The 17,165-nt window shown below is 43.5% G+C and overlaps 1 protein-coding gene across 3 annotated transcripts in view; it reads left to right on the forward strand.

The window, feature by feature from the left end:
• ripor3 (RIPOR family member 3) overlaps positions 1-16,457 on the forward strand; it is a 100,881-nt gene extending 84,424 nt beyond the window's left edge. For all 3 annotated transcript variants that reach the window (XM_055010637.1, XM_055010635.1, XM_055010636.1), the window contains 5 exons: positions 2,124-2,288; positions 5,140-5,342; positions 12,663-12,746; positions 12,851-12,941; positions 13,034-16,457. In XM_055010637.1, the coding sequence (XP_054866612.1) occupies positions 2,124-2,288; positions 5,140-5,342; positions 12,663-12,746; positions 12,851-12,941; positions 13,034-13,134 (644 nt within the window). In that variant the 3' untranslated portion in view covers positions 13,135-16,457. The remainder of the gene's footprint in view (positions 1-2,123; positions 2,289-5,139; positions 5,343-12,662; positions 12,747-12,850; positions 12,942-13,033) is intronic.
• Positions 16,458-17,165: the final 708 nt, after the last annotated feature.

Consider the following 17,165-nt stretch of genomic DNA (forward strand, 5'->3'; position numbering starts at 1 on the left):
TGTCGGTCAGAATGGCCAGAAAATATGACCGGATGTAGTAGGACATCTGCGTATTTCTGGCATACTTCATCTGATAAAACTGTGTATTGGGAAATACTATATATAGTATGCAAGTATGGATTTTGAAACGCAGTCAGTGAGGTTTTGCTCAGCAGTTACCACATTTGTGAGGTCAGGTACTGATGTTGGATTAGAAGGCCTGGCCTCGTTCTCCTCTAATTCATCCCAAAGGTGTTCTATCAGTTTGAGGTCATGACTCCACACCAACCTCTCTCATCCATGTCTTTATTGACCTGCTTTGTGCAGGTGTCAGCCATGTTGGAACAGGAAGAGGCCATCCCCAAACTTTTCCCACAAAGTTGGGACCATGAAATTGTCCAAAATGTCTGAAACATTAAGAGTTCCTGTCACTGGAACTAAGGGACCAAGCCCAGCACCACACCATAACCCCCCTCCACCAAACTTTATACTTGGCAAAATGCAGTCAGACAAGTACAGTTCCCATGGCAACCACCAAACCCAGACTGGTCCATCAGATTGCCAGACAGAGAACCTTGATTCGTCACTCCAGAGAACATGTTTCCACTGCTCTAGAGTCCAGTGGCGGCTGCTTTACACCAAAGCACTTGGTGATGTCAGGCTTGGATGCAGTTGCTCGGCCATGGAAACCCATTCCATGAAGCTTTCTATGATTTTCTTGAGCTAATGTGAAGGCCACGTCAAGTTTGGAGGTCTGTAGCTATTGACTCTGCGGAAAGTTGGTGTACCTCGGCATACCTGCTCTGTCATTTTACATGATCTATCACTTCATAGCTGAGTTGCTTTCGTTCCCAATTGCTTCCACTTTGTTTTAATACCACTAACAGTTGACTGTTATTTAGCATGGAAGAAATTTCATGAATGGACTTATTGCACCGGTGGCCACCTATCATGGTACAGTGCTTGAATTCACCCATTCTTTCAAACATGTTTGTAGAAGCAGTCTGCATGCCTAGGTGTCCTGTGGCCATGGAAGTGATTGGAACACTTGAATTCAATTATTTGGTTGGGTGTCCCAATACTTTTGTCAAAATAGTGTATTTGCAAAGACTTAATGGAGTCCCTTGATTTCTAAGGTTACATATTTTACCCTTTTTCTGCATAATAATGAAAACCTTACATGTCCCCAGAATGTATCTTTATATTTCCATCTCTGAACATTGCAAAGAAGGTTGATTTCTCCATGACTGTGTAACTTCTGGTTTTAGCTGCGTTCTACATGGGCAGTTTTGGTGTCTGGAACTTTAAATGCAGCTGAGCTGGCTACGCTCCTTTCAGGAAGAAGACTCTCTCTGTGTCTGATTAACAGTGTGCAGAGTGTGTTGTCTGAGAGCAGGACTTTGTATCATTTCAAACTTCATCATTTGTCATGGAAATATCAAATTTACAGCACAGGTGTCATTTTAAACTCGTGCTTGGTGGGTTTTTCAGGCAACGTTATAAAATATGAGGTGTATCTGCTATCTCTTTAGCTGTACTGTTTCATTACAGCTTTGACAATGAACATGTTGCAACAACAAGCCTCAAATCTGTATGAATGAAAAGATTCAGTAACAAACAATATAATGGAAATTCACAACATTAAAGGTAGTGGTTAAGCTCCTCAGTAGTGATACTGTACTGGAGAGCATCTAACACTTCTTTTCTGGCATTCTGGAGATTTTTTTTATGCACCAATTTCTGATTTTTCTGCATCAATTTCTGCTGCAAATGTCATTATTTATGTGAAGATCAGGACAATTTAAAATATAACTGAACATATATGGGTCTAATTAAGTTTCCCATAATAGAGTCATGATTCATGTTCATATTTTTGGAGTAAAAAAGGGCAGACAGCTGAAGTAGAAAAACCCATCTTTGTCTGAAGCATTGCTTTAGCTAAATGACTATTATCAAAGTTATAGCATGTTTATAATGAGTCTTCTGCTTCTTTCTTGCTTTTATCAGAGGGAACAAATGCACTAAAAAATTGAGGGGAATATATGTCTTGTGTCTCCCCCAAAATCTACGTCCATGCATTCAGTCTCGAGCAGTGTTTTTATTTGCAGACTGATCTGAAACTCTTCTTTCTTGCTCCTCTGCAGTGTTTTCTCAGCTCCTGCAGCAGGTGCAGGCCTCCTGCCGGATGTTGCCCAGCTGCCGGTCGGTCTGCAGCCCAGACAGAGTCTCCCTCTTCCAGCTGTCAGTGTATCTGAAGCGCTGGAGCTTCCTGGAGCTCGGAGATCACATCTCCCGCCTCTCCAGAGAAGGTACAGCTTTAAAACGCCCCCAAAACCAAACACTGTTTTACCTAACTGTAATATTTAATTAAAAGAAATATATGTTTACCTAGGGCTGCACAGTGGCGTAGTGGTTAGCACTTTCGCCTTGCAGCGAGAAGGTCCCTGGTTCGCGTCCCGGCTTTCCCGGGATCTTTCTGCATGGAGTTTGCATGTTCTCCCTGTGCATGTGTGGGTTTTCTCCGGGTACTCCGGCTTCCTCCCACAGTCCAAAAATATGCTGAGGTTAATTGATTACTCTAAATTGCCAGTAGGTGTGAATGTGAGAGTGATTGTTTGTCTTTGTATGTAGCCCTGCGACAGACTGGCGACCTGTCTAGGGTGTCCCCTGCCTTCGCCCGAGTCAGCTGGGATAGGCTCCAGCCCCCCCCGCGACCCTAATGAGGATTAAGCGGTGTATAGAAAATGGATGGATGGATATGTTTACCTATATGTGTCAGCCTTAATATATTTTACAGTCAGGCAAAAATAGTATTTTATAAACTTTTTGTAGGGTTTTAATCTCTAATATGTAAATTACTCAGATGAAATCACACTATAAATAACACTGTAGGGTCTCGACTTCTATATTTACGGTTGTTGGGTAATATTTGAAGGCTGTGTTTTAAAAAAAATACTACTACTATTACTTGAGTTAAGTGTTTTATCTTGTTTTATTGCATACTAAGATCTTATTTGTTTGAATTGGTTTTCATTATTTGTCTGATTTGACATTTGTATTGTGTAAAACACCTTGTAACTTTGTTTACAAAAAATACAATACAAATAAAATTATAAGCTATTGTTATTATTACTTGGAGTAACAGTAGTCGTAGTCACACTAGTACTAATACAATCTTTAGAGCAACAAGTAGCAATAAAACAACATACCGATACTCTCTTTACTCAAGTATTTGCACCATAATGTACAAAAACTACCAAAACTAAAAGTATTGTATTCAATATGCCACGTAATATTTATCAAATACATGAGCAGAATATTATTACTGGTGCATCAACGTGCATGAAAGTATAGTTTGATATTGCTCTAAGTGGTGCAAAACCTTTCATGCATCAATCAAATTTTATAAGTTGGTGTGAAAAGTAATTTTTAATTATGCTTGTAAAATAAATATAATACAGCAAAAAGCACAACATGAAGAGCAATAGAAGTATGAAGATGCACTTAAACCTGAGGTGTTTTGAGTACTCCTTTAAAGTGAATGGACGTTTCTGCCAAAGCTTATAATTAAAAAGTGAACATTAAAAGGTCAGCTAAAGGTTTTGAGAGACTTCTGCCTCTACCCAAGTTGGTGAAGCACTATATATATTTATACATACTACCGTTCAAAAGTTTGGGGTCACTTAGAAATGTCCTTATATTTGAAAGAAAATCATTTTTTTTCAATGAAGATAACATTAAATGAATAGTCATTTACCACAATGTCTGGAATAGACATTGTTAATGTGTAAATGACTGTTCTAGCTGGAAACAGCTGATTTTTAATGGAATATCTCCATAGTGGTACAGAGGAACATTTCCAGCAATCATCACTCCTGTGTTCTAATGCTACATTGTGTTAGCTAATGGTGTTGAAAGGCTCACTGATGATTAGAAAACCCTTGTGCAGTTATGTTAGCACATGAATAAAAGTGTGAGTTTTCATGGAAAAGATTGTCCGGGTGACCCCAAACATTTGAACAGTAGTCTATGTTTCTGACTTCACATGTGGGGAATCTCCAAACTTCATGTTCAGACTTTACATGCTGGCATCTGTTGTGTATTTAAGGAATGGTATGGTGTTAAAGTTCGACTGCAGAGCTTTAAGATCTTAAAACGTTCCAGAAATTCCAGCATACTAAAAGGCATCTGGACCATCTGTTAGAATTACTGCTGAATAGTCACGCCAGGCAAACTGGGCGTGTTCTGGTATCTCTGTGAGGACTGTGTTGGGTTTAAAGACCTTGTCAGGACCCTGTGGTCGAGGCACACTATAGGACAGACATTCAAAAGCACGTTTGATGGTTCAGATTTGGGCTGTATGGTTCATGTTGGTTTATGTTCAAGTTAAGCTTTTAGTTGTGATAGTTCAGGCAGGTTAAGATGAAGTATGTCAATGACGGTCCTCACAAAGACAGCAGGACTGTGTGTTCAGCTGACGAGGCCACAGGTCCCAGTAAAGGATCCATAAAGTTCCAACAACCATACGATTCATCCTGATGCCAAAATATGAACATGAACACAGAAATGCATCCTTCTCTCCTCATGTCCTTCACTTGGCTTCAGTCCACATATGTCGTCTGTCTGTTAAATTACATTTGATTTGCATAGAGAAGCACTTATAAAAACTGCTAAAACTATGAAAACAGGGTTTCTGGGCTTGATTCAATACAATACGCCTGAAATAAATCTTGGTGGGTGGAGTTTACAGCCCAAGTGTGACACGAAGCGATAGATTAGATAAAGCTGAGCTGTGCAAACATACATCATGTCTCAGTACATTAAAAAGCATCACAAAGTTGTCAATAAGCAGCACAGCCAGAATTCTTTCCTGGTAGTAGTAAAGTATAGGCAGAAATATGCACATGAATTGAACTGAAGAGGAGAAAGAAACTGAAAATAAAATTTAGAACGGGTCTGCTTTACTATGTTGGAGTGTGCATTAATAGAAGTGGCTAAATTACTCACAAAAGTAAATCGAAAACAAACTGAGGTTTACAGTTTGTACATATCTAAGTGAAAAATCACTTTGAACTTCAACTTTTAAGGCAACATGAATGAAAAGTGCTACATAGATGGTTTGGTTTTAATGAATTGCTAAACATATTCATTGTGTTACAGAGTACCTCCTCTCGGCCCTGCGGAGCCCCAAAAGGAGGCGGACTTTAAACAAGCTGAGGGGGCGGAGCCTCTCAGAGCTCCTTCCACTGGGATGCACCCTGCAAACACTCGCCTCCCTGCAGATCGATTCCAATCACAAAGTCTGCAAAGCTGCCGCCAACTGCCTCTGCAGAGCCGCCGGCTACAAGAACTTCAGGAGTAAAGTAAGTCTACCAAAATAAAGCTTTTAAGGAACACCGTTTCTCTGGATTTATTTCCATCGGAGGATGGGTCTATGTGAAGTTCCAAATTGTTTTAAAGTCCCTTCTCAGTGTTGATGTTCCTTAAGACCAATTTAAACTTTCTTTGAAAATGTGTCTGAAAACATAAATTTTGTCGTCAACCTAAATCCATAAGGTTGTGCAACGAACCTCTCCTAAAAGTTACACGACTATACGTACTGCAAATGCGCCAAGAAAAAGCAAATGCCACTTAAAACAAATACTAGTTATGAGGAAAGACTACGATTACCATTACATCACGTGATGACGGCTGACTGAAGGACGTGTTTTGTCGGGCTCCCGCCCCCACATTACTATTAGTCGCAGCGAGACAAACTCCTTGTCCTGCCGTGACAGACTTTTGACAGATTTTTATTTTTGTACAAAGCTACACCTTCTGATGAAAAGACTTTGAGCGTAAACCACCTTGTAAAGAACATTCAGACTTGGACGGAGCCGCCGGTCAGAGGCTAACCGCAGCTAACTGCTAACGGACAGTGGCTATCAGCAGCGGCTAGCTAGCTGCGGTGGCTCAATCACGTCGGTGTGTTACAGTGTTTGGATGCTAACAGCAGCAGATTAGGGCTCTATAGCACCACAGTAACAAACCTAGTTCACTGTTTAGTTCTTTCGGAAGCCAGGGACATGGCGGACACAGCCAGGGACTCTCCACCGGACACCACTTCCTTGTCCGCCCCCCACACCTCTGAACTAGATGCAGCCAACACAACCATCATCCGCCTGAAGGCAGACATCCGTGGTCTAACTGAGGAGCTAAAAATCAAATCAGATATACTCACCTCCTACATGAACGTCGCCTGCAAGCAGTCCCGCTACCTCGCTTCAGTCCAGTCCTCCCTCCACGACACCCTCCCGTGGGTCCCCGTCAGCCCTCGGCCCTCGTCCTGCTCAACTCCAAACCGACATCCATCCTGGTCCGAGGTTGTCATTCGTGGCAGAAGCAGCTGCAACGACCACACCGTCTCCCCGGCCCGACCAAATCTCATCAGCTTTGCGGCTCTGTCCCTACCGGCCAAGCCCCGGCCCGCCAACCCGGCGGCGACGCTGATCGGCGGCGACGCCTCCTCTTCCTCCAACCTGCCAGCTGCCGGAGCCTCTACGGCTCCCATCCGAACAGCCGACGGACCGCCAAAGGCTCTGGACCCCCCGACGTCCAACGCTGCGGATCGGCCGGCCTCCTCATCGGGGGCGGCTACCTCCCGGTCGCCGCTGGACGCCGGCGCAAAGACCACCTCCGCGCAAACGTGCGGTGGCCCCCGGGCTCAGCCTGGCTCCACCTGCAGGGTCTCCCCTCCGCGGGCGACCGGCAGCACTCGGTCCTCCTCCGGAGAGCAACAAACCCAGCGGTCCCAAACCCGGATATCCTCCGCAACCTCCCGACGACGTCTGCTGCGGGACGCGGTTCGCCGCCACTCCGCCGGGTCCGTCGGCAAAGATTTGGACCATCATAGCAGCTGTCTACAACGCGAGTTTGTAGACTCCTCATCGCTGCGTTTCCATCGCTCCACCATCACCTCCCCCCTTACCGACACCGAGCCACAGGGACAGCTGGCACCCGCGGCGGCTCCTCTGCACACCAGCCCCGACGCAACCCCAGCTGGAAGCCCTCCACGCCACCTCTCCCGTAAGTTCACAACCTCCCGTCCACCACTTGCCCCACTCTTCGCCCCCACTACGCTCATCATTGGCGACAGTATCATGAGAGGCATCAGGTTCTTTAACGCTATCACACTGTCATTCCCCGGTGCTACAGCTGCAGATATCGCTGTTAAAATTCCTTCCGTTCTCCGCTCACTCCCCTCCTCTGTACACCGCATTATCCTTCACGTCGGCTGCAACGACACAGCGCGCCCCCAGTCTGAGCAGACAAAACGTGATTTTCAAAATCTGACGGACTTACTGAAAGACTGCGGAAAGTCTATTTTTATTAGCGGGCCCCTACCAATGGTGAACAACAATTCTGAGCGCTTCAGCAGACTGCTCAGCCTGAACACCTGGATTAGCTCGTTCTGCCGTGCCAGCAGAATTAACTTTATTGAACATTTTTAACTGTTTCTGGAACAGGCCAGAATATTTTAACAGTGATGGCATTCATCCAAACAGGTCCGGCAGATCACTTTTAGTCTCAAATATCCAATACACCGTCCACACTTCAGACTGACTAGTGCCAGTGTTTACATCCATCTCTTCTTCACGCTCCACTGAACCGCCTCCCAGCTACAGCGCCCCCCTCTGTCCCCACCTGGAACTCCCCCCATCTTCCCCTCCAGCACACCCACTGCCTCCCCCCTCTGGCTCCCCCTGCCCGTCACCCCCGCTCTACCAAAATTCAACAAGCTGCCAAATCTCCACCATCATCAGCTTCAGACAACCTCGGCAGCCCTCCCTCAGAAACTGCCATTTTGCTAACCTTCGCCCACTTCCACGGACCTCACAGCCTTGTCCCCAGAAGCCCTCCCCTAATCACACATCCACACTTCACCTGAACTTTGCCCTCCTCAACACCCGCTCCGTCACCAGCAAAGGCCCCATTCTACAATTATTCATCCTGGACAATAAACTGGACTTCCTCTGTCTAACCGAAACATGGCACAAACCACTGGACTTCTACCCACTCAACCAAGCCACTCCCTCCGGATACACGTACCTCAACTCACCCCGCCCAGAAGGTCGAGGAGGCGGCATCGCAGTCATCCACAAACAGGCTCTTCACAACCATCCCACTTTCCATCCCTGCCTCCCCCTCCTTTGAACACCTTGTTTTTAAATTACCCGGTCCCACCCCAATGGTCACTGCTATCATTTACCGCCCACCTAAACCAAACCCCTCATTTCTCCCTGACTTTTCCCACTTTGCCACCCAGCTATTAGCTACATTTCCGTCAGTCCTCATCCTTGGTGACTTCAACCTTCACATCGACAACCTTCACAGTAAATCTGCCTCTGACTTCCTAGACCTCCTACAATCACTCAACCTCACCCAGCATGTCAATTTCCCCACCCACAACCATGGACACATCCTCGATCTGGTTTGCTCCTCTGGTCTTACAGTCCTAAATATCTCCAGCTGTCATCTCTCCATCTCTGACCACCTAGCAATAACTATGGACATCAGCCTCCCCACCCCCCTGCCCAAGGAAAAACGGACAATCTTTTTTAGAAACACCAGATCACTCTCCCCCTCTGTATTCTCCGCCTCACTGACCACTGCACTGTCCATCTCCCCTCCCCCATCAATCAATAACCCCACTGACCTCATCAACCACTACAATCATACTCTCTCTTCCTGTCTTGATCAGCTTGCTCCCCTCAAATCCAAATTAGTCACTTTCTCCCACTCTGCTCCATGGTACACCCCCGAACTCCACCTCATGAAAGCCCATAAACGACAGCTGGAACGTCTTGTCAAGAAAACAAACCTGACAGTTCACCGCCAAGCCTACTCCGACTTCCTCCAACAATACAAAGACGCCCTGAAATCCGCACGGTCCACTTTCTACTCTGACCTGATCAATACCAGCTCCAACAACCCCAAGTCCCTCTTCTCAACTGTCAACAAACTCCTTGCCCCCCCGGACACCGTCTCAAACTCGTTCACCACCGACAAGTGCAACCTATTCCTCTCTTTTTTCCATAACAAAATCATCTCCATCCACAGCAGCCTTGTCACCTCCCCCACCTCACTTGATCCCCCCTCTCCTCCACCAAACCCTCTGAACTTTCCCCCCTTGGCCCACTTCTCGCCCGTTTCCCCCCTGGACCTGCCCAAATTCATCACTGGAACTAAAAACTCCACATCCTGCCTGGACCCCATCCCCACTGACCTCCTCAAAAACTGCCTCCCTGTTATCTCCCCCCTCATCTCTAACATCATCAACACTTCCCTCAGTACTGGCTGTGTCCCCTCACCCCTCAAGCTCGCCTCTGTCTCCCCCATCCTCAAAAAACCTGGTTTGGATCCAACCTCCCCTCAAAACTTCCGGCCCATCTCCAACCTCCCCTTCTTATCCAAAACATTAGAACGTGTCGTCGCTGCCCAGTTGAAAACTCATCTCACCTCCAACAACCTGTATGAAACCTTTCAATCCGGATTCCGCTCTCATCACAGCACTGAAACCGCTCTCCTCAAGGTCACCAACGATCTCCTCCTCTCCTCAGACTCCGGACAAGTCACCATCCTCATTCTTCTCGACCTCTCTGCAGCATTTGACACAATCAATCACTCCATCCTCCTGTCCCGCCTTCAATCCTCCATTAACATCACCGGCACCGCCCTCACCTGGTTCACATCATATCTCACAAATCGACAACAATTCATCAAGGTCAACAACTGCACATCCGCCACCGCCCCCCTGTCCCGTGGTGTCCCTCAAGGATCAGTCCTTGGCCCCCTCCTCTTTATCCTGTACCTCCTCCCCCTCGGCAACATCATCCGCCGCCACAACCTACACTTCCATTGCTACGCCGACGATATCCAACTCTACATCTCCACCAACACCACCGCCACCACCACCCTCCTCTCTCTCTCCAGCTGCCTGGCCGACATTAAATCCTGGATGAGGAAAAATTTTCTCCTGCTAAACTGCGACAAGACTGATCTCATCTTTATTGGACCTAAATCACTCACACCATTTCCCCACTCCCCCATTACCATTGATAACACCACCCTATCTCCTTCTGCTCACATCCGCAACCTCGGTGTGATATTTGACAGCAACCTCACTTTTGAACCCCACATTAATCAGATCACCAAAACTGCCTATTTCCATCTCCGCAACATCGCCCGTCTCCGCCCCTTCCTCTCCTTCTCAGCCGCTGAAACCCTCATTCATGCCTTCGTCACTTCCCGCCTTGACTACTGCAATAGCATTCTCTTCGGCTCCACCTCCAAAGTTCTCAATAAACTTCAACTCATTCAAAACTCTGCTGCCCGACTCCTCACCCGAACCTGTTCTCACGACCATATCACCCTCGTCCTGCAGAACCTCCATTGGCTCCCCATTTCACACCGCATCCAGTACAAACTGCTTCTCCTCACCTTCAAGTCCATCCATAATCTTGCCCCCTCTTACCTTACCGATTTGCTCCTCCCCTACACCCCCCCCAGGAATCTCCGTTCCTCCCACACAAACCTCCTCTCCATCCCGCACAGGACCAGCCGGCGACATTGGGGGGACAGAGCCTTCGCCATCGCCGCCCCCACACTCTGGAACTCACTCCCCCATGCCCTCCGTGACTGCACCAACCTCACCACATTTAAATCCCTTTTAAAGACTCACCTTTTTAGATCTGCTTTCCTTAAGTGATTCTGTATTTTATCTTGAACTTGTTTTACTACCTACTGATTTTAATTAACAGTTTTGTTTTATCTTATTGTATTTTATGTACAGCGTCTTTGAGTTTTTGGAAAAGCGCTTTATAAATGAAATTTATTATTATTATTATTATTATTACGAGGAGAATCTGTGTCATCCAGATATTTAGAATTCACCATTTAGAAGAGTTGTAATTGAAGTAGTCACTAGTGGACACATCTACGGACCTCAAACACAGTAGGAAGTTCTAAATTCTCCAGAGGTCCTGTTCTGTGTCTGACCACTGTTACTCAACACACCTTGGAAACTTTCACACTGGCACCACGCTGCAGTACAACCTGCAATTAACTTCTGTGTCCTGTAAAAAGTGCAAAGTTGCAGGTTATTAGAACCTTCCACAGGAGGACTTGCATGTTTTTCTGCTTTAATATAATAAGCAATGTGACCATCTTCGAAACAAACCACCGTGTACCTGTTGCAGTATGAATGGAACCACATGCAAGTGGTAGAAAATAAGAGTGTTCAACTACGTTTTAGGTCCTAGAGTTAATATTCTAATGATCAAAGACCTAATATTCGAATGGTCGAAGAGTATGAGAGTCAATTCTTACATTTTTATGTAGGGAGTGGTATTTTAGGCAGTTTATTCATCTCACATCCTTTTTGTTTGTTAAAAGAAACTGCCGTTGTCACTGTCAATGTTGTGAATTGTTTGACACAAAAGTTGATACCCAAATTTACCATCTGTCCATAAACAACCAGAATGAGAGCTGCATTCGTATTCTCTGCACAAATCAAACATGTTTCTGGTGGGTGTTAGACTCCACCCTTATCTCCAATCCTGTTTGCGAGGTTAACGGATGGTGTCTTAAGGCTTAGCCAGTGTGAGCAGGGTTTGAGATCCTTAGAATTGCATCTTGTCTATCTTACAACCTTCAGCTCTCACCTGAGGTGGTTTGCAGCCAGGATGAGAGTTGGCTTCTCTAAGTTTGAGGTCATAGTTGTCTGTAGGAAACCTGTGGATTGCTCTTTTTGGGTTAGGGGTGAGTTGCTGTCCCAAACTGAGGCGTTTAAGTATCTAAGGATCTTGTTCACAAGTGGTGGCCAAATTGAGTGTAAGACAAACAGATGGTTTGGGGTGGTGATAGCAGTAATGAAAGCGTTGCACCGAACCGTTGTGGAAAAAGAGAGCAGAACCAGATGGAAAAGCTCTCGATTTAACGGTCAGTCTTTGTTTAAACCCTCACCTGTGGTCATGAGTTCCAATTAACGACCAAATCAATGAAATCGCTGATACAAGTGCCGAAAATAAGTATTTGGTGGGTTGGATGGTGAGCTAGGACATCCGGAGGGAACTCGAAGTAGAGTTGCATCAAAAGGAGTGAGCTAAGGTTGTTTGGACATCTGATTAGGATGGGTTCCTTAATTTGGAGGTTTTCTGTGCAACTACCAGGAAACCCCAAACTTGCTGAAGGGACAACATATCTCATCCGACCTGGGAATACCTCGTGATCCTCAGGAGGAACTGGCAAACCATGTTGGGTAGAAGAAATCCTGGAATGTCCTTCTTAGGCTGCTGCTACCACTACCTGACAAAGAAAATTGGTGGATGGACGGATATTTATGTTTCTAGTAGAATTACTGTGTAACTTTGATAAACATCTATATTTTTATCCAATTATAGCAGCAGTTTATGGGTAAAATCCTTCAAAACTAGTGGCATTCTCATCAAATTCACCTTTACTTCCTGTTTAGTCCTAATTAGCAACTGTTAGCATGCCAACACACTAAACTTGGATAACATTTAGCTCTTTTGGCTGTGATTTCTATGATTTTTTTCCATTTTTAAAATACACAATATCAGATTTTCTACACTCTTACTCATTTTATGCCTCTCTTATGTTTCTTTGTTGACCTCCTTCTCCAGGCGTTGGTTTACTACACGGAGAGTTTGAAAAGCAGCGATGTTCAGATCCAGCAGGGCTCTTGTCTGGCTCTGAAATGTCTCAGGGTGAGCAGCAGACTTTACACAAACTCTCAGCAGAAGCAGAAACACTTGCAGAAGGTCAGTTTGTCAGCAGCATTATCAGCTGTCACTGTGTTTGTGTTTGCCAGGCGACGGAGAGTGTCGACCACATAGCAGATTTATGGAGATCAGCAGATGAAGATCTTCGTAGCGCCGCCAGAGAGACTGTCATCTCCTTTGGTACAAACATTAATTCTTATTTTAATATGTTTTATTTCATCATGTTTTACTTTATTAATGTTTTATTACACTCTTTTGGTGTTGCACATCAGGTAAAAAAGGCTACCAGGCATTCCAGAAGATGGACCAGCTGGACACTGAGATGCAGGAGGAGGCTTACCAGAACCAAGAGACTGAGATTACCATTTTATAGGAAACAGCCTCAATGATGTCGAGTGTCAAGGAGAGAGACTGAGTTTAAACCAAGTTTGTGCCTGGGCTCAAATGAGTTGTTCTACTTTCTGGAAAACCTTCTGACAAATCATGTAGCTACAAATCCCAAAGAAACAAGTGCAGAAGATCTAATGAAGGTGGCTTCATCTTCCTCTGGATGGATCTTTCACTCACTGATGTAGGAGTTTTGTTTCAAAGCCTCATTATGTATTATCTTACTGAGAACTTGAATTTATGTTTGTCAGATTTCTACAGTTTTGTTTAAAGATGTTCTGTCGCAGCATCACTTTGTAATTTAACCTGATTTTCCAGTGTTGGGACTTTTGTTCAACAACCAGTCTGCATGGTTATTTTTATTGGAAAATGAAGGATGAAAATATTATCTCACATATTATGATAAGTATGTTGGTGAGGAGAAACAAAGAGCTAAAATCCAAAATATTACATAAACATTCAACCCAGAAGGACTAAATAAATCCAGAATAACGGCTCTAAACTGTGCCTCTCCAGCCTGTGAATGTTGAATTTTAATAGAGGAACAAATGGCTACTGAAATATTTCCACAAATCGGAGCTCAGACATTCTAGCTTGTTCTTTTTCATTTTAGGTATACAGAGATGCAGACTGACGTTGATAGCAGCAAACATCATGGCTGAATTGCTTTTAACGTTAGCAGAAAAAGCAACGTTGACTGAAAATGTGCTAAAACCAACCCAGCAAATTTCCATCATGAACGTTTTCTTCAATCTGCAAACAAGATCATGTTTCTTTAAGAACTCCTGACGGTACGTAATAGAAGTTCTTGGCCCAACATAACTTCAGTGCACTTGGTCCACCGATGTGCATGTCTTGCTGTGCCTTCGGAATAATCTTGAGCCTCCAGATACTCCTCAGCAACATGCACGACTTTATCGTTGATCTGACAGCATGCATGACTACATCATCACTCTGAAAATGGCGACCGCACAAGTGAGAGTTCAGTTTAGGAAGCAGAAGTCAGACAGTGCAGGATGGTTGAGTAAGGTTCATCGGGGAAACAGTTTGGCTGCTTCTGTCACCTGTTAGGATGGACACGTTGACCTGGAGCAACGGCAGCCACATCCAAGCTTTACTCTCCTTGCTTGTTTGAGTTGTTGTGGAGAGCAAAGGCTTTCAAGTATACAATTATCCCTCAAAATGGGAGTAACACCCCTTGTTTCTGCATTTCCATCAAAGGAACCAGGGTCTATAGGAAGTCCCAGGTTGTTTTAAACTCCCTGCTCAGATGTAGGTATTCTTTAAGGCAAATTCAAGCTTTTTGTGTCCATTGTGTCTGCAAAACATGCATTTTGTCATCTACCCAAGTCCATAAGGCTGTGCATGAATCTCTCTGCAGACATTTGCGTGCAGCCTAAACTTTGCACGACTATACGTACTGCAAATGTTGTCCATGCTTTTATAATTACATCAGTTAAAAGAGTTGTAATTGAAGTAGTCACTGCAGAAACGCAGTAGGAAATTCTAAATTCTCCAGTAGTCCTGTGCTGCGACCGCTTTCTCAGAAAGACTCCCACTGGCACCATGCTGTAGTACAATCTGTAAATAACTGCTATGTCCTGTAAAAAGTGCAAAGTCGCAGGTTCATAGAAACCTCCATAGCAGCCCCAAGTGTTTTCCTGTGTTCAATATGGCAGGAAATGTAGCCATCTCTGAGGCAAATGACCGCATACCGGTTGTAACGTTAACAGCATGCAGGCAAAAGGGAAATAAGGATGTTCAATGACGACAATCGTTTGAGTTTTTGTGGATGGTGAAGGCTTTAGAGTATATAGTTATCAAAATGGGAGTTACACCACTTGTTTCTGGTTGGAACTTTTTGACGTACCCTCATAATTTGAAGTGTACACACTAGGGTTGGAGTGACTACTCGTAACAGTCAACTACAACTAGGTAGCACCCGACAACTCTGGTAATTCAGATAGTATGATTTTCCTATATTATTCCTATAGTTCTATAGCATCAATGTTCATTTTACATTGACTACTTGATGTCTACATTTCCACTGTGGTTGATTTGCCCCCACACTTGAACAATTAATGACTTTATCTTCCAAGAGTCAGGAAGTTTCAAGACTATTAATCAGTTTCCAACAAATAAATTATTGCAGAAAATAAAGGACCAAGTCTCAATAAGTCCCAAATAGATCTGAACTTATTAATTTACGGTCTAAGTTAGTTGACAACTAATGGTGTTGGTGGTAATAGTAAGGTTATATGATCAGTGTGCAGGCAGGTGCTGCCCTCTGCTGGCTGCTCCACTAAACTGAAAACATCCATTTGTGGTTCAACCGACCTAAAACCTCTCAGATTTTGGTTTCTAATTACCATTTATGACGTCAATAAAACTTTGCGGGAGGAAAATACGTTTTAATCTGTGACAAAATGTAAGCGTCTGTGTCAAATGTGGTTTTTCAAGATAACTCTGCATCATGTTTAGCAACATTTTGGTCGTAAATATGTTAGAAGAAAAAATCGAATCTGTTCATTTACTCATTGGAATTAAATCCGAGGTCAAAATGTTCAGCATACCAAAGCTCTCGTGTTGGAAACCCAGCGGTGAATCAATTCAAGTCTCACAAGGGATGCTTTAATACAGAGCAGCAGGGAAGATGCTTTATCTTTATTTTGTTTTTACATAATCAGATGCAGAGTCAGATTAGCTCGTAAAAAACAAAACCGACAAAATGTTCTACATATAAATAAGAACCAGACTCTTAACTATGGCCTCCTCTTGCACGGACACATGGTTCAGGATTTGCACTTTAAAAAAAGAAGGTTTAAACACTTGAAGGATTTTTCAACACATTTTTAACACTTTACTTTTCCTGAAATCAACCTAATTAGTTCTAACACCTTTTATTTGGTGATTTTCCAGACGCTTTTGCTAAAATCTCTAAAAATCTAAATGCTTTCAAGGTTGCAATGAAGGAAAAAGAGACAGAAAGGAATGTAGAGCTGAGGGAGATTTGTAAGAAAAGACGGTAAATGAAGGTGTGAAGGGATAAATATCGAGGAGATGCAAGATGCTTCGTTACACATACTAACTCATGCATCTTAAATTTTGACCTGATGATGGTGCTACATGGAAACTGATGATTCATTTTGCAGGTTTGTGGGACTTATGGAGATGGAAACTTGTCTTGTTTGGTCCCAGCTTTGTGCCAAACTGTGGTTTTAATAAATATGTATCATAGTAACTGGATGTATTTCTTATTGAGATGTGTAGTGGGGACTTATGTGAGAAATAAAGGCTCAACAACCTGTATTTGACCTCTGATTCTGCTGTGTAAGTGTAAATACTGTAATGTTTTTCAACACCTGCCACTTCTTCTCCATGTTTTGTCTACGGTTCCATCAAAATTAGGACATTTTTTTTTTCTGAAAAATAAAGCTTGAGAGCTTAATTAAAATTTAAGTGGCTTTCTGGCTTATTGACAGTCACTTTGTGAACTACAGCGCCTCCGATATGTAAAATATGGTAATGATAATGATTAAATAATTGCAGTTTCCTGCTTTTCCTGCAGAGCTTCTAATGAAATATTCTGATAATTTTCTGGGTTCAGTTGTGCAAACGTAATATGACCTGACTGGATAAAATCTTGAAAATGGGTTGTTTAAAAGGAAATTTTAAAAAATTAGCTATCAAATTTTGATCAAGAACAAATGTTATGTGCTGTTCTTAACTTCTTTAGTAGGATTGGGATACCTGAGATCCAGAAAAAAAATCTCAGAAAGCTGGACGAAATTGAATAAAAACCTAAAAAAAAAAAAAAAAACAGTCAAATAATGTATTCGATTTAACCTTGACAGGAGATAAATAAGACATTAAGCCTTTGAGTGCAGTAAAGTTTAAAAAAAAACAAAAAAAACAAAAAAAAAAAGAGACTTTAGTCCCCATAAAATATTCCCCTAAAGCAGAAACTCAGATTTTTTTGGGCAAACTGTTTCAAGCAAAAAAAAAAAAAAAAAAAAA

The sequence above is a fragment of the Amphiprion ocellaris genome, chromosome 5 (assembly GCF_022539595.1).
Source record: "Amphiprion ocellaris isolate individual 3 ecotype Okinawa chromosome 5, ASM2253959v1, whole genome shotgun sequence".
Classification (NCBI taxonomy): domain Eukaryota; kingdom Metazoa; phylum Chordata; class Actinopteri; family Pomacentridae; genus Amphiprion; species Amphiprion ocellaris.